General features: G+C 33.9%; 1 protein-coding gene across 1 annotated transcript in view; it reads right to left on the bottom strand.

Annotated features, from left to right (window-relative positions):
• ADAMTS19 (ADAM metallopeptidase with thrombospondin type 1 motif 19) overlaps nucleotides 1-21,641 on the bottom strand; it is a 242,966-nt gene that overhangs the window by 12,880 nt on the left and 208,445 nt on the right. Inside the window, exons 20-21 of the mRNA XM_008066227.2 lie at nucleotides 16,845-17,049; nucleotides 14,217-14,369 (exon numbers count right to left, since the gene is read on the bottom strand). Coding sequence (XP_008064418.2) covers nucleotides 14,217-14,369; nucleotides 16,845-17,049 — 358 coding nt within the window. The remainder of the gene's footprint in view (nucleotides 1-14,216; nucleotides 14,370-16,844; nucleotides 17,050-21,641) is intronic.

The raw sequence follows: 21,641 nt of genomic DNA, 5'->3' as shown, positions 1-21,641 counted from the left end.
GTTCTGAGATCCACTAGATCTAGTTGTCATGCTAATTTTGATGCTTCACACTCTTGCTATTTAGCAAGCAGCAACGATTATGCTGTTTTCTATATAAAACTTGCATAAACAACTATGCTTAAATTGTGACATTGAGTCTTTTCTTTCTTTGGAAAAATACAGATTTCTTAATGCTTCTCAAAGTAAATGTGAAGGGAGGAAATACAAAAAATATTGCCCTAGAATTAATGTATATGATAGAAACTCTGACAGACTGGCACAAAAGAGCTCAGAAGAAAAAAGAAATAAACATTTTAGCATTTGAATAAAATATTTCCGGAACTGGCAATTTGTTATTTTGCTTTAATCATATTTTAACAATATGTATTGAGATAATTACTAAATCTACTTATTTAACAACTATTTTTATAGAAAATATTCCACATTTGTCTATTAAGTTATAATGTGAAGTACTATGTGATTTTGAACATGGGGACTAGAAAAAGACTTCCATATCTAGTCTTACATATTGACAATCTATGGTAAAATGCCATACTCTAAAAATGTTGGTTAAATGTTAGTTACTATCTTTTATTTCATGACTTCCGAAAAGTCACATAAGCACTATTTTGATGCTAGGTAGTTACTTGTCACTCTGAATAATTAATTAGTTTATTTAGATTTGGGTATGATATGGGAGATTATATATAAATAAATTTGTGTACTTTAGGTTATATAATTTGCAAGTTTGTCAGTGAGTTTATTGAACTATTAATCTGTGCATGTTAACCACAATCCTAAAGAAACTGTAAAATTCTTCAAGCTGTAAATCCTGAAAAATGTCATTTTAAAGACTACCAAAGAGGCCAAAAACCCAATAGTAAAAATATCACTATAAGGTATTTATTTAAAGTTTTGTTAGGTTAAAAAACTAAAGTAACACCAGTCTATTTTTGAATTCCTTAAAAATAAAAACTTCGGTGTATTTAGGGGTTAAATATAGTAATTCTCACACTTGGCCGGCACAGAGATTACCCGAGATTCCTTACTTCTAGGCTGTGCCAAAGATATATATTTTGGAGAGAATGTGTATTCTCCAGGCCAACAGTGAAGGAAGGCTTTGTAATGCTTTGCTCATTTCCAGCTGGCCTCTGTAACAAATAGGAATTCCTAAATTAAGGGAAAATTGTCACTGGCAGAGCTCAAATTTTTTTTTCCTCGTTAATATAATAGACAATCTTACACAACCTGATATAATCTATAATGATAAGTGCCAATCTGTAACAAGGTTAACAACATTGACTTGGGTAATTTGTCTTTCAGAATAAATGGATTGTTCCAAAGTGGTTTAACAAGAGTGAAGTAGCATTCACAGTGGAGAGAGGACCTCATAAGGAAACTAAACGATGACTTCTACTGGAAATTATTAGTGCAGCATTCCTATTCATTTATGCATATGTTTGGCAGTTCTATCTTTCAACTTTTTAATAAAGTGAGTGTGAAACAAGCACACTAAAGAACAAAAGTTAAGTTTGTTTTTAAAGATTTGCTATTTATTTTGGTCCATGTTTCAGCATCTTTTAAAAGTAATTTGTCTGCCTCATTTAACACATAGGCATTTGGAATCAAATTCATTCCTAGAGGTCAGACATTTGAAGGTGTTTTTTGATGTGTGTGTGTGTGTGTGTGTGTGTGTGTGTATGTGTGTGTTTAATTGTTTTTGGATCTAAACTTCAAACTCTTGTCTCTTTAATGAAAGTGTTAGCATATAGTTATAGCCAAATCAAGGAAATGAATGTGGCAAAATCAAACAGATTGCTTATGAATGATTTAGAGAGAATCTGAATATGTTGTGAAAATACTGTCTTTTTTTTGAGTTGGAGTCTCACTCTGTCGCCCAGACTGGAGTGCAGTGGCACGCTCCTAGCCACCGCAGCTTTGATCTGCTGGGCTCTGGTGATCCTTCCGCCTCAGCCTTCCAAGTAGCTGGAACTACAAGCGTGCGCTACCACGCCCAGCTAATTTTTTTAAATTTATTGTAGAGATGAGGTCTCGCCAACTGCCCAGGCAAGTCTCGAACCCGCGGGCTCAGGCAATTCACTCACCTCGGCCTCCCAAAGTGCGGGATTACAGGCCGAGTTACGGAGCCTGGCCCCAAAATATTTTTATATCAACATGTACATTGATCACCACTACAACAGGAGGAGGAAGAGGAGAAGGAGGAGGAGGAGGAGGAAGAGAAGAAGAAGAAAAAAATATCTGCATTAAGAAGTAATTAATAGGCACACTGTCTTGGGCATACTTACAATTCTGCCAGAGCTCAGCCCAGAAATCACTGGGTATTGCTGAAGTGAAAAAAGTATATCAAGACATTTCTATTTTATTACTGGATTAATCATTGTCATTACAGTGAAAAATCTTCCCACCAAAGATAACTTTTGAGAATGATAATCATTCAATTTCCTTTTCAAATAAAATACTTTCCAGGTCTAGTTTAACAATTTTATGTCAAAATGGATCATGTTGTGGCCATGTGAGGGAGAGGTATGTGTTTTTGTTTTGCTTTAATAAATAAAGTCTTGACTTAAAATAGCACAGCTACATTTATGCCATTCCAACTTAAAATAAACCACGTATTTGCCAGTTCACAGAGATAATTTTTAAGTGAGCTTTGCTTCTATCCACTGTTTCCCTTATAGGTTAGAAAATTGATATCTAACCTAATGGTGAGTATTTTGACCAAATGGATTCAAGTGGACACAAAATAAGTCTGCCAGCTCCCTTAAAACTCTACTTTAATAACCTTTTTTAAAAGCTCAAATATTATGATATTCAAATAAAGATAGATTTAGTTCAACTATTACGGTATTCAAATAAAGATAGATTCAAATTTTCTAGCAGTTTGAGTTACCATACAGGAAAAGGTGAAAAGAGTCATGTGACAATATAAAATCAAATCATTTAATTTATCTAGAAAGCAAAAGTTAGTTACTAATGATTTTGTTGTAAAATATATAAAATATTGTTATTATCAAATTAGAGTCAAAAAAGTCTACTATACCATGCAACAAAAGAAAAAATATGTAATGCTTAAATGTAACATGTTTTTTTGCTTACACATATACTACAATGTTCCGGTTGCTGAGAGATTTGTGAGAAGGTAAAGGAGTTATATTCTTAAAAAAACAGTAACAATATAAGACAATAAATAATTAACCGAGGGAGACTAACGTAGTCAATCAGTGCCAAGGAGTTCTGAGGTGGTCATTTATTGGGGGAAGCCTTTTGAGAACTTTGGCGCTTGAGCAGGTCTTTGAGGATTTATACAGTTGGAAGCAACATTGTAGGCAAAGAAAACTGTATAAATAAAAACATGGAGATTGTAGATGTAAAACTACTCAGGTCCAACTTAGTGGAAACATTTGAGTTTGTGAAAATGACAAGACAATTCTGAATAGATAGGTTAGGTTTCACTATGGAAAGCTCTGGGCCAGAATATCTGGTAGTTGACACAATCAATGATTCTCTGGAAGTACTTAGGTTATAGGAAAGAATGATGAAGCCATCTCTTGAGAACTGATGGATTTGAAGGAGGAGGAGTATGCAGGTAAGGAAACTGTTACTCTAATTCTGGTTAAAAATAAATAAGAAGGGACTGCAGTATCATATTGGGAATAAGGCACAGTGGCTCATGCCTGTAATCCCAACATTTCGGAAAGTACAGGTAGGAGCACTGCTTGAGGCCAGAAGTTTGAGGACAGTCCAGACAACATAGTGAGACTTCACCTCTATGGAAAAAAAAGAAAATTAAAAAATTAGCTGGATATGATGGTGTATACCTGTAGTCTCAGGACTGGAAAGGCCCCTGAGTTCATTTTCCTATACCAAGGCTCTGGTAAGCTATGATCATGCTACTGTACAAGCTAAACACCAGAGTGAGACTCTGATAATAAAAAACCAAACAAACAAAAAAAAAACCCAAAAAACAAAACCTGACCAAACCAAACAACAACAAAATACACTGAGTCAAACCCTATTTGGGTGTAGAATAAAAAGTGGATAGCTTCTAGCCTGGATAGGTAGGGAGATTATTTGGGCATTTTTTGAGAAAAGGAAACTGGGAGTCAGCTGTGGTTTGAGAAAATAAAATGAAAAATTTTGATTTAAACATATATAATTTGAGAAGTTACTGGAATCCAGTGGCACTCTCCTAGGGCAGCTGAAGTTTGAGTTGAAACTAAAGATCCAGGACTCACTCAACTGTCTGATTCAGTCCCCATTTCATGGAACATTCTTAAAAATACTTTTTTTCCTCTAGTTTCTCATGATTTTCCTCTAGCTCCTCTGAATAACCCTTTCTCGGTTCCTCCTGCTGGCAGCTGCTTCTTCTCTCACATGCCTGTAAAGGGGATTTTCTCAGGACTGCATTTTTCTTCTCCAGCTACTTTCTCTCCCAAGACACACTTATACTTTGAAATTTAGATGTTGATGACTCCAAAACTTATATTTCCATCCTATACCTCTCTTTTGATGTGCTTACTAGACCTCAGTATTTAACTAGTTTATGGACACATGAAATATAGTCCAAAATGGAATTCACAATCTTCTCTCTCAAACTTAATTTGTCCCCAGGGCTTTTAGTCTCGTATCACAAAACCACTATCTATACAAGTCACTTAGGCCAGAAAACTAACCTGGGAGTTCTCCTTAACACCTCCTACTTTCTTATCTCCCATTACAGATAATCAACCCCAGTTCTGTTCATTTTAACCTTGTAAAAATTTCTCAATCTCAACCATTTTCCCTACGCCCACTGATACAATAAGAATAGCCAGCATTTATGTAGTTACTGTTTATGTGACACTATGCTAAGAAGTTTCTAAGAATTAGTTCATTTTAGCTCATTAACTTCCATAATAAAAGATCCAGGATTCATATGAGGGATACCTAACTCCATACACTGAGCTATCATTCCTCTTCTAGTCCAAGTCCTTACCTGGCTCCCTGCATCCATGACATCAATCATTTCCAATAGTATAGACTGAACAAACAAAAGGATTACAAAAGTATAAGTTTTTAAAATTTTCAGATGGAAATGTAACAAGTTTATAAAATTAAAAGCAATATGTAGGTATGGTAGAATTATAAGTACACAAGTTCCTTTCTTCCAATGTAATTCAAATAAAGTGTTAAATTTTATAATATGTATTAAAAGAACATGCCCACAGTAAAATTTGCTGACACCATATAACTCATTTGCATGGCATTTACTTATTTAATAGTAGGTCTTGGAGAAATTTTTTAATCAGCAAGCACTTATTTACAAATATATTTCTTTAAAGCTATAGTATTGCACTGTCTAAAATAGTATCATAATTGATACAACTAGTTAAAGGATATATAGGTTGTTTCCAAATTTGTGTTGTCCTTAAACTAAGCTACAATGGTGAGCATCTTTATAAATATAGTTAGCAAATTACATGAGAATGTTCATAAGGAAGATCTTTAGTAAAGAAGTCAAATTCTTTGTTGAGTCAAAGAAAGTGTGCATCGTATTTCAAACTGAGATGTAATTTTTTTCACCTATCAAGTTGGTTTAAAAATAATTTGATGACATACAATCTTAGAAGTGGTGTGGTGAAACAGATAAGTGGAAGCAACTGGGCATAGTTAAACAGAGTCTGCTCCCTTTACATAGGGCTTTCAGGCTGCCCTGCGATGTCCCTCACTCCACTTCTCCTGTATTGTCTTTGTGTTTATATGTGCATGTTTACTTCTAAACAGATTTGTTAATTTTATTTATTATGCTTCATGGACTCATATTGTCCTATAGTACACAAGCTTACGGATGTATATTTTTCTGATCCACTCTGCTATTTGTGTTTTATTTCCTAAGGTAGACCCTTCATCTTAAGTAGCTCAGAATACTTTCTGTTAGACTAAGCACATTATTGATGCTTGATTATTACTTTTACTTGCACAGTAAGAGCATTTTGAAATTCAAAAATATCTGTAGTTACTTTGGTACATTTTACAAATATAGGGTTTGAGAGTAGGGGGTCTAAGGAACTGTTCCTCTGTAAGCAACAAGATCAACACTGGTCTGAACCCTGTTTCCAGTTATCCCTAGAAGCAGAAGCTCAAGGCCAAGGCTCAGGGTGATCGGTTTGTTAAAGCAATTTTCTTGTTTTTTACATTTTTTTCCTAAAGATCTTATGTGATGTCTACATGCCTGATCAATTTCACATTATTCTTGAATTTTAAACTTGTCTTTCCCTAGTTATTTTGGGTATCTGGTTATAACTATCGTGAACGTATATTTCACTATATTTAAGTTAAAAACACTCAGTGCTGCTGGGTGCAGTTGCTCACATGTGTAGTCCCAGCACTTTGAGAGGCGAAGGCAAGAAGAGGATTCCATGACCCAGGGGTTCGAGACCAGGCTGGGCAACTTGGTGAGATCTCATCTCTACAATAAATCAAAATATTAGCTAGCATAGTGGCATGCCTGTGGTTCAGCTACTTGGAAAGCTGAGGCAGAAGGATCACCTGAGGCCAGCAGGTTGAGGCTGTGGTAACTGTAAACACGCCGCTGCCCAACAGAGTGAAACGTCAACTCAAACAAAACAAAACTCTCAATGCTAAGACTACTGCTTTTAATTTTGTAACATTCTTATCAAATTCCATGATACTGTTTTCAAGTGACCCCCCCCCCCCAAAAAGAAAGAAGGTTAAGCATCACAAAAATGAGATTTGGCATGATTCATGCTCTATTCCCCTTTAAAAGATATCAAGAATAACTTAATCACTTTGACTTTCTGAATTACTTTCAGATATGACGTAGAAGATGAAATTATAGATTCCCTGGTATGTTGCACACAAGCTGGATAGAAAGTATTATTCTAAGATCCTACTAGTTATGCTAGAACTATCAAGAAGATAACATTGTTAAACCCTGAAAATTTGATTTTATTAAATATTATTTATCTTGCACTTTCCAAACCAAAGGGCATTAAACACATGTGTTTGTACTTATCATATATGTATATATAACACATACATACACATATGTTAATCTGTCCAAATCATAAATTTTATTTAAATCGAAGATATATACAGTTAGTATGTATGCCTCATTTTTGTAAGCTACTATATTTCTGCTCTTTTCAATTGTACTAGTCAAGTGTACCTGATTCTTTTCAGCAATTCAAACATTTTAGAAATTCATTTTTTAAAACGTTGTATAAGTGGTGGCCATAAATAAGACTCTCAGGAGATTTTAAAAATAAAAATGATACAATGCAAAAAATTTTTTTTCCCATTCTCTAAGAGTGCAAAGAGACACAGACAAAACAATTTGATAGCCAATAGTTTGGGGATTTTTTGCATGGTTTCTCCAGATATAATTGTGAGTAGCAAATCTTGTAAGTGCTCAGTGGATGTATCTAAACAGCAAAATGAAAAGTCTTTCTTGGGGAAAGGGATGTCATTTATCATTGAGTAATTTTTTGTGCGAACAGTTATTAAATAAAATATAATGGAAAAACATCCCTTTTCAAAGGATATATTGGAATACGTTCCTCAGTGTTGAGATACTTCAAAACTAAGCCCACAATCTTTGATTTCTTCAGTTGGTTGATTGATCTACAATGATACCTTTCAGTGTGATAGCCTTGTATCTGTTTATTGGATACTTGCTCAAATTTTTCTGTGTTATGAGATTATTTATAATTACAAAAGTTATAAGCAATGATCTTTTTCAAACATCAATAGATCGGTAGACATAATTAGAATAATTCTGAATGGAATAGTTCTATAGATTATGAATTCTTTCAGTTGGGTTTCAATCTACAAATTTTCTTTAACTAGAAAAACATTGTATAACTTGTCCATAAAGTTTGAATAATGTAATGTGGGCTTATGCACACCAGGGAATCTATAATTTCATCTTCTAAATCATATCTAAAGGTAATTCAGAAAATCAAGGTAATTGAGTTATTCTTGATATCCTTTACAGGGGAATGGAGCATGCATCATGCTAAATCTCATTTTTGTGATGTTTAACCATATCATGCTAAATAATAAAGTAGTCATATACTCTGCAAAAGAGTCTTTGGTAATAAGCAAAAAGGAAGAAGAAAGTCTATAATCTCCTTTTTGCAATTTACCAAATACAGAAGAATGCTAAGGATCTGAAAGGTCTTACAACAAATATATTTGCTTATCTTCGCTTAACACCAGCATTTCTCATACATGGTGACCAGATTGCAAGAAATGAACTTTCCATGAACAAAACACTGGAAGGGCAAGTCTAAAGAACTCTCAAATTAATATGAAGTTGATCTGATAAAAATGATGACATTCAGGTCTTTGGTATATACCCATTTTACTAATGTGTCTATTTGATGGTATATTTTCTCTACTATAGCAATTATCATTTCATCCATTTCTTTTATTCTTTATTTTCAGTAGACACTTAACATTTTCTATTCCTGTATACCACTCAGGTATTTCACCAGGTTATTTGTTGTTGCTGCTAATTATTTCCTAACATTTGAATGGAAAATCCTTCTAACAAGCTTCACACTAAACTAAGTTGTAGCAGCCTATTCCATTTAGTTGTGTTAAAATTAGGAAGTTATATATGGACCCTGGAATTCCCTGCAAGCTGATTTTAATTAGGGTAGGGTTACCTGCCAGCACTGGGTCAGTCTATGTGGGAATCCATAGTCCGAAGGATTCAATGGGGCAACAAGAAGTCCCTTCTTTGGAATGTTTGGAGCTGGTGCCTTTAGCTCATTTGATAATGCAAAAACAAAACAAAACAAAAACCAAAAAACCCACTAGGCTGCAGATGCGCATGATTAAATTTACAGTGTTATCTAGTCATTCAGTTTAGGATATTCTTGATTGTATCAGGTTAAGGTTTGTTTTTTTAAGTTTCCTTCCAAGACTCACTGAGTTTTCCTTCAGTGGAAAGAAATGTCCTCAGTGATATATTCTAAGTTTCTACCAACTGTGATAAGTTACAGTCCTCACTGTTAATGCTAATTTTAAGAAGTGACAAGTTTTACAGAAAATAGAAGGTAGATGGTCAGGCCAAAGACCCTATGAGACTATACAGCCTATTAATTTATTGAGAGCTTCAAATTCACAAGCTCTGTCTCGCTAAGAATCCACTATAGCCAAAAATAAGAGATAAAAGAATGTTTCCTTCAGGGCTGGCTATATGAAATAGGCAAATTAAGCCACTTGTATTGACTGTTGGCCAATCTGTATATAGGAAGTCTCAAAATGACAGGATAATACATCTCTATTTGTCTCTCTAGACTTGTTTTATGTATATAAGGAAAGTTTTGTGAAACTGTTGTTTTAGTTTAGTAATTATGCAACAGGAGAACAGTTTAGAGTTATAATGCTTGATTATGCAAAGCATACTTAAGGAGAGAGCTCGTATAATTTACTTTATTAATTTGTACATTTTATTTTTGAGCTTTTTAAAAAGAAATCAGAGTGCTAACAATGAAGGAATAGTAACACTTATTTTCTAATAGTTATTAGAGATTCCCAGAATAATATATCAAGTCAATTTCAACAACATCAGTAACATGTGGTAAGAAAATTATTTTTGTTTGAAAATAATCCAGATATATATAGATCTTTAATTACAAAAATAAACTGTTAAACAGTCAACATTTTTCAGTCAAAATATTATTTCTAGAGAAAACAATATATATATATGTATAGTAAAACACCATTTTGATATGTATAACCACATGAAACTAGAAAATCTTCACTATGAGAATGGCCTCAGGATAAGTAGAATTCTCATTAATGTAAATGTAATTTTTATAGCGAGAAAGCATGTATTTACTCTAATGTATGTTCCCTAGCCATTAGAAAGAATTACCTTAGTTTTTAGATTCTTCATATATCTAATTCCTCTTCTATTCAAATGAACATGCTGAATATAATGTGGTTTCCTTTTGGAAGATAAGTTAAAAATGACTCATTATATTGCAAGCTTTATATTTACCACTTCTAAACAAAGATATACCCAATAGGCTGTATAACTAAATCATTCAACATGATTTACTGTGTTTCCAGCATTATTTTGGATTATATCATCTCACAAAGACTCATAAATATCTTGTCCAAATATCTATTAATAATGTCATAATTTGACAGGGGGCCAAAACTATTCATTCCCTAGAATTTTAAAGGACTAAGTTTGAATTGCAGAGTAAGAATTGTACTTAAGAATAAATAAAAAATAATTATGTGCAGTTCCAAGCATTTTTATATTGGTTTCCATCTGCAAACTTGTTTTTTCCTTTTTCTCATCAACAGTCAGTTTAATAAGTTTAAGTCATTTGTTAATACTGCATGGAAGAGTTAACTCATTAAGAGCTTAAAGAACTATGTTCTGTGTACTAGGTAGCTAAAACTATACTCTTATTTGCTCTTCTATAGGCCTCCAATAATGAAAATCATAAGTTATACAAGTCCAAATAAAGGCAGAAAGGTCAAATTCAGACAAAAAATATGTCATTTCACTAAACATAAAGGACTATGGTAACATTTTTCAAGTCAGTGTTCCATACTAAAGGCAGTTTAAATAAGTGAATGCAGATTTATATTGCCAGGAAACATGTGGACATGTTCTGTGCTCCCATGAAAAATCCTAATGTCATATCTATACCAGAGATGTAGTCAGAATGTTGTATACACATATAATTGTGTCAACAGTTAATGCAAGCCAGAGCAAAGAAACCATGTTGTATGTGTCCTGTTTTTGACAATGTCCTAATCTTACTGAAATAAATATGAGCAGTGTTCAACAAATACTGTATTACATCTACTTAGAAATCAGAGGCAACAATTTTATAACAATGATTTCTCTCTTTGAATATACCTGGGTCTATTTTCCCCTTTCTTAAATCCAGAGCAATTTTTCTACTCCTTATACAAAACCACCAAAAACATAAGTGCTAGAAATCATGTAGGCTGATACAAATGCTGTGAAAAGTTTGAGACATGCACCATATTTTCACTCAGCCTCCACTTAGCTGATATTACCTTTGTCCAATAGTGGTCAATAACAAGCAGTGGAGGAACCTAATGATATATTTTTATTTTGATTCTCTTAGTGTTCCACCTATATTATTAAGAGAGGAGATTTTCAGTGTTAGACTATAGATTTTACACATAATATTCCTGCTTAAAGCTTAATTTAGGCTTAGATAGAAGGTTTAATTTTTAAGTCCACTTCAGTATTGACAGTTTAAAAATATGAGTAGAATTTGACTGAAGCTGACAGCTTAACTGACCTCAGAGGAGCACAGAAATTCTCCCCCAGTCAAACACATCTTGTTGTGATTCCTGTTCCAGAGACACAGCTGATAAGAATAAGAGATTTATGTGTTTTCTCTGTCTCTGAATACTTTCATCACCAAAACTTAATAATAACAGTATTATTCCTTTTCTCTGTAATTATTTTGGGATGGTGTTCATTTCAACATGAAAGTGATATCATAGAAGTATAAAAGGGGGGTGAAATCAATAAAATTCACATGAAGCCACTGGTTTTAATTTGTGCACACTGCTGTTTGAATCTGAATGCTGAGACCTCAGTCATAAAGAAGAAAAAAAATGGCTTTAAGGAAAAGAACAGACTTATATTCATATACAGAGAGCCCATAAAGAAAAAAAGTATAACTTACTGTCTTCTAAATAAGCAAACAAACAAACCAACAAACAAAAGTAAAAAGGCAAGGAACAAATGAACAAAGATGAATTCAACCGTCTCTCAGTATATTTGAGGAAATGGTTCCAGGAACACTTACAAAATTCGTGCATATTCAAGTCCCACAATTGGCTCAGCAGAACCAGCCTATAAGAAAAATCGGCCCTCTGTATAAGTGAATTCTGCAACCCGGGAATACTGTATTCTCCATTGACACTTGGTAAAAAAAAAATCCACGTATAAGTGGACCTACACAATTCAAAACCATGTTGTTCAAGGGTCAATTGTATTTACTTGAAGTTATACATTTCCTTTCTCTCTCACAAAGGCTACATTCTAGTTTGGGTAGCCATACAGTAACACAATAGAACCAAATAAGAGTAATACAATTCAATTATATTTAAGGATTACATCTATATAGTAATTGGAAAATTAAAAAACACAATACATTTTTCAAGTTTAACATAAAAAATCAAAATCAATGTTCTTTATGAACTCCTCAGTTAGTTTTGGTTTTGCTTAAGATTTAACTATAGGCCACACAATAGGCACATTTGATTAATCAACAGTAATAGTATCTGTCATTCAAGTGGGATTTGCTAGCCATATTTCCACATAGAGCAATGTATGAGCTTCCAGTTCTATGTCCCTACAACAATAAAACCTGAGTCTTCTGTTTTTTATTTTCTACTATTACATCTTTTGAGTTTTGTAGTTAATAAGGATTACCAACATGTATCATTTTAAAGATTTCTATTTATCATCAAGGTTGGAAAAATATAGTTCAACTATTCTGGCAGTTTTTAAGCTTTTTCTTAGAGTAGAATTGTTTATTTAAAGAAAATATCCAGAATTTCACTAGGCTTTTTCTTAGAGTAGAATTGTTTATTTAAAGAAAATATCCAGAATTTCACTAGGCAAAAGAAACAATGAGTTCCTACAATGGAAAGGGAACAATAGGTGGTCATCCCCACCTTTAGCTAGTATATTTTTCTGCTTCCTTATCCTATACTCAGTGCTGAATGAAAAGTTAATATAAGTTCGAAAACAATGACTCATTTCCTTTTTTACTCAAATGGTAGTAAAGGCACAAAGGTATTCAATAGCTTAACCAATTTACCCGTCTATGCAAGGAGTTGAAACTGTCCCCCATATCTCCACTTCCAAACCAATGTTTTTCCCTGTCATCCTACTCTATTTCTCTCCCTTAGAATTAGGGAAACAAACAGAAAGTAGTTGTGGTTAATTTGGAATATTCTGCTGCCTCAAAGTATTTTACTCTGAAGTGTAAAGTTTCCTTTTATAGTTCATCAGTCAAAAGCTGCATGGACTGAGCTGAATATATCTCACTTCTAATTTAGATTGCTTAAACCCATCCTTTAAAGCGTTCTAATGTGAATTTTGAATGTTGCAAGTAGTTGAAACAGACTATAGTTTACTAAAAATCAGATGCTATCTTAATATAAAAACTTATCTTAGGGAGAAAAGGTATAAATAATCATAAGGCACTAGGTTAGATTTTAAATGCCATGCGTTTCATTTGGAGGAACACTAGGAAAGTGGGCTAACCATAGTGTTTTATATACTAAAAATATTTCTCCCAGAATGTCTATTAGGCTATTTATGAAAAACTACCAGGCTCCCCACCATGCCCAGCAACCACCACTTTTTTTTTTCATTTAAAAATAAAGAAGAAAGAGAGAGTATTTATTATGTCTCACCTAAAGTTCTATGTCCATCTGAGCATAAGCTAAACCCTAGAATTTTATGATTCCATGATAAAAAATAGAGAATATCACAGCTGAGTGTGGCATCTTTTCATTAATTTTTACACTTCTGAAAACATAGCATGTGAATGCTATTTTCACTCAGATATGATCAGAGTTTTATCTTAAACTATGGGGTGTATTAAAACATCATAGAGTGAATATGTTAAATTATTTTCCACAGCCTGATTATATAAAGTTCCACTTATTTAAATTTTAAGTAAGCATTACTATTATCATTAATTAAGCTTACTCTTCACATGCCAGATAAATTGTGTCCATTTGATTTGACCAAAGGACTTCAAGAATTATGTTCCTTTCCATTCCTACTATACATAACTCCAAAAATTGGTGGGGAAAAGACTGCCTTTTATCTATTAAGATGTGAGTTTCCTTTGTTTGTTTCTGATACTACCTTCCTTAATGGTTTTTGTATTTACTTATCTGATTGTATTCTATTTATTAGGTAAGTTTTAAGCAAAAATATGGTGCTAAATGTCTTATATATTTTATCTTAATTTTTAACACAGTTCTATAGGAATCATGATCACGGACAGCCAGTCAGCTGGAATTTGAATATGGATGTGGTATATAATACTCCACATCCAATGATCTTGACTTATACTCTCTATCCCTCCTAAAATCCATATGGTATGATTATAGTGCCTAGGGCAATGCTGACATTATTGAAAACAATGACTGAGAATATATAGAATGATTCTTACCTTAGACCAGTCACCCATTCGCCACACATAGCATTTTGAATAATCTTCACAGTCCTCAGCTTCCCTGGGTCTAGTGGAAAGGACACACTTCTTTCTTGGGTTAGTACACCTCACAGTCCGATGCCGTACGCCTTTGCCACACTTGACTGAGCACTGGAAGATAACATCAGAGGGTTTAAAGTTGGTGACTAGGAGAAACAGACTATAGATTAAATTATGTTAAGTACTGGTTTCTAATCATCTCACTTATGAGCCTGTCATCCATGTAAAAGCCAGGTAAAATAATAAAGAATAAGTATAATACCAGCTAAGTATGAATCAGAAGTCAGATAGAGCTTAAGGCAGAGTGCTAGATATAAATGATTTCAGGAATAATGAACCATTATTAGAGTGAGTAAAACAAAAGGAATTATTTAAGAAAGATAAATAGTATGCAATTATCAAATATAAGTTACTAAACCTTGGTTGATTCCGACTTTTTAATATAATCATGTAAGGAAATTCATTTTGTTTGTTAAGACTTACTATTCTTTAGCCTGAGGACATGTATGTGAAAAATGACAATTTCTCACAGAATGTCATTTCTCAAAAGCATTTCTTAAAATTAGCAGAGAGAAAATCTTAGCAAACATAAATAATTTATTTACGTAATTGTACACCCCTAGAAATCATCATTCTAAATAGTTGTATGGACTTAGTTCAAAAATAGTTTCACTAATTTAATTAATGATTAATGTATACTAGATGATGGTGACATAATAGATTAAAGCATATTACATATATCCTACCAATCTTTTTCTAGGTATAATTTACTTTCTCATTTACATATCTCCTCTCTAAGATAGAATATGCACAAAGCATCTCTGTTTTCCAAAAGGCATGGCATCACTGACTACCTGGACATGAGGGCTAAAATTGCACTGGGTATATGGGACTAGTTATGACAAATCTTGAAAATCCAATATATATCTGTGTCTGGAAAAGGTTCAGAAAAAGAGTGGCAGCATGCAATTATTAATGACGTTACATAGGAATAACCATGCTTGATTCCAAATCTTTGCTTCTAGCCATGTGGAGAGAAGCTGAGCTCATTCCCCTGCTCACACTCACAGGCTTTAACAACAGTTGTGTTGTTAAATGTAGACATGAAATAAATATTTTAAATAGGTATACTGAATCTTACACAAATAAGTAACTAATAATTTACAGTTTGCATTTCAATATGCTGACCTTTAAATTGGACTACACATTGTGATTTGGTATTTTAATATTTATAATTTTACTTTGCAATTGAAACTATCCATGATTCATAAAATATAGTTTAAAATTAAATCAAAATGAGAGAGACATTTTACAATTGGCATATTGTATTGTGACATATTATTTCTCCCAGCTGATGTCAAAAATCTGTATTGTAAATATTTCCAACCAATTTCCTTCTGAAGCGTTGGCAAAACTGTTCTGATTAGGCTGGGAGTGGGGTATTCTTGTTTCTCTGACAGTCATGTGACTCTTCCTTCCAGATTTAACTGATTCATTTCGATGTAAACTATGATTTGGTATTCACTTTCAAAAGTATACACCATAATTGAAAAAGAATCTATTAAACAGCAAGGTACAACCCAGAAAAGTAAGAGAACAGAAAGCTGGGATATGTGCTAATGTGCTTTTTTGAAGTGCTAGGGTTAACTGAAAAAGAGTTAGCAACCTTATCTTCTAAGCCAGTTTATCTTATTTTCAAAAGACTGGCTATATACTTTAACGTGACATTTTTTATTTATGATTTTTGCATCTTATCTAATATGCTGAAATAAGTACACGGATGATTTTGCTTGAGTTTGTCCTTGCACATGTGTGTATTTAAGTTAGTGTGTGTGTGTACATGCACCCAGACACCTAAAATCCTAAAGAGCAGCCAGTATACAAGTAATGAGTGATAGCTATTATTATGCAAAGACATGCATCATGACAACAGAAAACAAGTCACTATGATTTAGCACAGAATACCCTTGTAGCTTACACACTACAAGCTATTTGGGGCTGGGTGGTGCAGTGAGGAAGACAGCTTTGGCTTTAAATCCCAGTTCTACTACTTAGGTATGACTTGTTGTAGTCTATTTAATTTGTCTGAGCTGTACTATCGTCACTTATGAAATGGGAAGCACATTTCTTACACTGGTGATTAAATGTAAACAATCTACTAAATATGAAGTAAAAACACACTCCTTGCTCACACAAAATAATTGTTAAATTCTTTTCTTTATTCTGTCCCTTTTAAATGTTCAGAGATATGCAATGAGTTAAATGTGTATTTTAATGTGTGCCCACTCAACAGTGTGTTCATAGCATAGAAATAAAAAAGCAGAATTCTAAAATGTAGATAAAATATATTCTTGGTTATGTTACAATATTCATCAATATTATTAATATTTATAAAGAGCAAATATCTTTGCCTTTTTCTATGTTCAAAATTATTTGAATATATACATTTTATTAACAACAAAATTAATAGCTAGTATAGAAAAGTATTAACTGCCATGCAGAGAGATTCTGGACATGATCCAACCTAACCTTGTACTAGTTAAGAGTCAGAGAAGAAATAGGGAAATAAATGGGACATGTATGTACCTCAGACCATACTCCTGCCTCCCACACCGTCATACAGTCCTGGCCCTCGCAGCGCTGGGCAGTGGTAGGCTTAGGTCCAGTGCAGTCCCTTTCCCGAGCTCTAATCAGAGTTCCGTTGCTCAGTTGTTGGGTACAGGCCACTTGTCTACTCTGCATTCCTTTCCCACAAGTCCGTGAACAGGGAGTCCATTCTGTCATCATCCATCTAAAAGTAAAGCAAGAGTCACTGGAAATAAGTTAAAAGATATTTATCTACCATGTATCTTGACATGTCTAGAGTTAGCAGAATACTACACACTAACTTTATAACCCCCTTTTTAAAAAAACTAATGTGATAATTTTCTCCGAGATGCCCATGCATATATATGACATCAAGTCAATAAAAAGCATGAGTAACTATCTATCTATCTATCTATCTATCTATCTATCTATCTAGCCAAGGTCTTATTCTTAACAGAATTTCAAAGTGTCTATCAGACTCTGCCCATGTTACCATACAATTTACCTTTTACTGTCCACCACTTGGCCACACTAAGGTACCCTGTAAGTATAAAATTGCTAATATCCAGGAGTTATTCCTATTCTTTATATTTTGAATCTTTAGAATAGCCCTGTGGGTTAGGTAGCACAACTAATATGGCCATTTATGGAACAGGAAACTGAGGCACACTGTGGTTTAATAACTTAGCAAAGGTCACAAGGGTGTGGAGCCAGAAATTGAATGAGCCTGTAGATTACCTCTTACTTGGTCAAAGCAATCAATCACCAAGGCATTATGCTTATCACTGGCAATAAGATTTCTGTCACTGGGCTATATACTTCCAGACAGAGCTACATATGCTTTTTTAGGGCTAACCACTGTCTAGCTGTAGTGGGATGGTAGATACTGGAGTGACAGACTAAGGGCTAAACTTAAAGTGATTCAATTTTACAGGATGTCAGGCTTCCAATATTACTTTTTGATTGCACTGATTTGGGCACCTGGCCAAAAATATGTATTTTAATACCTAGATGGATATCTCTTTTCCACTGCCAGTCATTAGGGTAGTGGTATGTATCTAAAGTCAAATCGATTTTATTGAATTGGTACCTACTCTAAGGACTACTAATTTAAACATTTCCCCAAATTTATTTCAGGAAAAAACCAAAACCTATGTCAAAAGTGATTCCTAAAATTTGGTACTTATATGATTCTTGTCAATAAAAATTTTCTTTGTATTTCTCATAACTTGGACAATCTTATAGGGAGACCCAAACTAAACTCTCTGCACAATCCTATTTTAGCACAGGACATGGCAGTCAGACCCTGAGGTTAATTGTGGATACCTAACTAGTTACCTTAACTAATTATTTCACATTCTCGAAATAATACTTATCAACTGTAAGTTTCCATTTTCTCATTTGGAAAAGGGTATATGTTATTATATTGCCTTATATACAATAGGTACTCAGCATATATATTATATTTTGCAGTATATTTGAAATGATTTATATTTATTCCTATTTTTTTTAGCATCATGTTCCACTCATTTGGAAATTAACCATAGCTTGCTTCCAAACACTTTCTATTTTCAACTCATGACATTTGTTTACACAGGATCCTCTGCCTAGATCTTCACAGCCAGTGCCAAGCCCCAGACTCCTAGAATACTTTTTCCATCCAACCAAAAGGGAAGAAACTTTCCTCTGACTTCTGTCACCTGACTTGTAGCAATCACATGACTTATTAGATATTTCCTAGGTAAGTGGATTGGCTTAAAGACTACCTAAGGAATGTGGCCTTCTCTCCCTATTTAGTATATTCATTTTTCAAAGGCATAGATCAACACTTCCTTCTTTAAATTTATAACACTTTTCACATAGTAGTTTTTCCTTAAACATTCCTTCAAATGGAATTTATATTTTACTGTTTTACAGAAATAACCTCAGTTATTCCCAATTTATCTAAGCCCAGATATTCTTAGCAATAATTCACATTTAGAGGAGTCACGTTTTACAGCCTAGTTTCTCATTTGTATGACTATTTAATATGAATGACTTTATGTTTCTGTTTCAGAAAACGGAACAATTTCATGATAACATTTGTACTCTAGTACTAACCGTGTAAAAGTTTTTGTTCGCTGGTCTATCAAATATGATACAGACCTACCATTTTGCTTTGGAGTCCCCTAGTGGATTTTTCCTAAAGTGAATATCTTCCAAATTTAGTTTCACTTCTGCTTCATATTTCTGTACAAGAATGTTCAGGAAATAGTCACAATTTAAATACATCTATATACCATTTTCCTGTCTATGGAACCCAAAGGCACTACTGGGTTCTTCTGTACTGAAAAGAAAAGTATTTGCAATTCTGTGGACTCTCATATTTTTTAAGAAGAATAAAATTTTGAGACCTTTAATATAATTATAAAAAGTTGATTTTCTTCCATTCTTCATGAAAAGTACTCAAAAAGAAAACTAAAATGTAACATATATTCTAATGAGAAAACATATCTTTGTGCCTTAGAATTCATCTAATTTGGAATGATCCCATTTGCTTATCTCTAAGAGGCCTTTTTACACAGCTATTTACCAATGCATTAGAGTCTATTTTATAATTGGCACAAAGAATGTCATCAGGCAACTTGGTGACTTTTTAAATAAATGTAAAAGGAAAACAGAATGTTTTTTTACTGGAATGGAGGAAAAGCCAGGATAAACAAAAGTTGTGCTTGGCCAGGAAGTTTTGGAAAGTTTTCCTGTGAAGATCCTTAATACATGCCTATGTCTATTTCTTACTTTTCAATATTTTGAATAATCTCACTGATATCATTTCTTGGTCGTTCAAAATATACTGCCTCCCTTTTAGTGGAAGGAAGATAATCTCTAATATTATCGAACAAAAAGGCTTCCAGGCCGGGTTTGGTGACTCAGCCTGTAATTCCGTGCCTTTGGGAGGCTGAGGTGAGTGGATTGCCTGAGCCCGCAGGTTCGAGACCCGCCTGGGCAGCGAGACCTCATCTCTACAATAAATAAAAAAAATCAGCTGGGTGTGGTGGCACATGCCTGTAATTCCGGCTACTTGGAAGGCTGAGGTGGAAGGATAGCCGGAGCCCAGCAGGTCGAGGCTGCGGTGGCCGGGAGCGGCCACTGCACTCCAGTCTGGATGACAGAGTGAGACTCCAACTAAAAAAAAAAAGGCTTCCAGTCTCCAGCTGCAAAAATTTCTCACTGAGAAATGTATTGATCTTTTAAAATAATTCCTTTTACCAAGTCATTATCGAAGCATTTTTTTTCTCCAAGATAGCTGAGGTCAGTGAATGAACAATAAGTGGTACATATTATATACTAGGCTCCTTCACAGACCAAGTTAGGAACTGACAAATATGCTTTAGTCCTCAAATCGAGCTCAAAATTCCTGCTGTATTACAAAAATCTCATTTATCAAAATGGAAAAACTATATGGTCTATTACACAAATAGTGTTTTGAAATATTTGAATAAATTACTTAACATAGAATAATTTAGCATTTTAATATCACTAAAGGGGATAGAGAGAAAAAGAGAATTTTTGGAAATAGTAATAACAAAAAGATTCCAGGTTTTTAGAAAAGCTGACAGGGCAAAGTCCAAAAATGCAGCTTATATATCTGTTCAGCACTGAATGGGAAAAAAACCCAAGGACCTGACCGTAAGCAACAATAATTCCCTAGGCCACCCTACCTGGTGACTATGATGCATCATGAAAATGTTTACCAGTCCACACATTTATGGACTTAGGCTGAAAAGCATACAGACAGGAAGGAGCAAAGTATATAACATTGTTGAAGGTATATTTATGTACTTTTCTGTTTTCTACATCTTTTTATATATCATTCGTCCCTTCTATTCTTTTAGAAGCATATATTTTCCTGGGATAAGATTATTAGAGCAGAAATACAAAACACTCGGAAAGTTGATAATCAGCTTTCAATATCTAAACTACACTGACTCTACAGAGAAGCAAGCCTTCAAATTTCAACTTTGTAGAGGAATAAAGTATTTTCCAAATCTTTTTAAAGTCCTCACTAACTTAGTATGATCCAGATCTGGAGGGCATAGTAATTGAGTTTTACAATGAGGCAGAAATAGAGACAACTCAGGATGCAGTGCTAGGAAGAATGCAGGGAAGGAAAAAGGAATAGGGACATCAGGACTGGGCATTTGCTTGGATGACACCAATTCCCAAAGAGATTATTTATAATAAAAAAGTCCAGATATGGTTAATTGGCAACTTTGTTTTTCATTTTGTGTACCCTGTACCTACTCATTGTGTTAGAGGGTCATGATGGTGATATCGGTTATAGAATGCTATAGAATCTTTTCATATGTGACTTGTGGGGGGGTAGGTGTAAATTCACCATGAATCCATTGTAGAAGCTATTGTGAAGGGGAGATCAATACTGTTTGACCACCTAAGAACTCCTAACTATATGGCCTAACCCAACCTCAGCAAATTCCTGAGTGTAAGCAGCAAGTAAATATGCCTGTCTCCATTATCTACAGGAATCAATCCAGCCTCACTCGTTTTTGACATCCCATCCCTAAAAGTTTTTAGAACTTTTGACAATAGGTCTGAGGCTAATCCAATCCAGCATTTGTATGTGAAAGCAGGTGGCTTTTCAGAAGCCCTGTGATGGTCAGTAGCCTTGCTGCTAGTCCTCTCCAAAATTAAACTCCAAACTTATACTCAGGTTCTACTCATTTGTTCCTGCTTCATCTTCAGATAAGCAAGGAATGGCTTCTTTCTTTCTCTATCACTGTCAGCTGCTCAGTATTG

The sequence above is a fragment of the Carlito syrichta genome, unplaced genomic scaffold, assembly GCF_000164805.1.
Source record: "Carlito syrichta isolate Samal-C Ts95f unplaced genomic scaffold, Tarsius_syrichta-2.0.1 Scaffold308863, whole genome shotgun sequence".
NCBI lineage: Eukaryota > Metazoa > Chordata > Mammalia > Primates > Tarsiidae > Carlito > Carlito syrichta.
The sequence above is the reverse complement of the archived record's forward strand: the minus strand, read 5'-3'. Positions and strand labels throughout refer to the sequence as shown.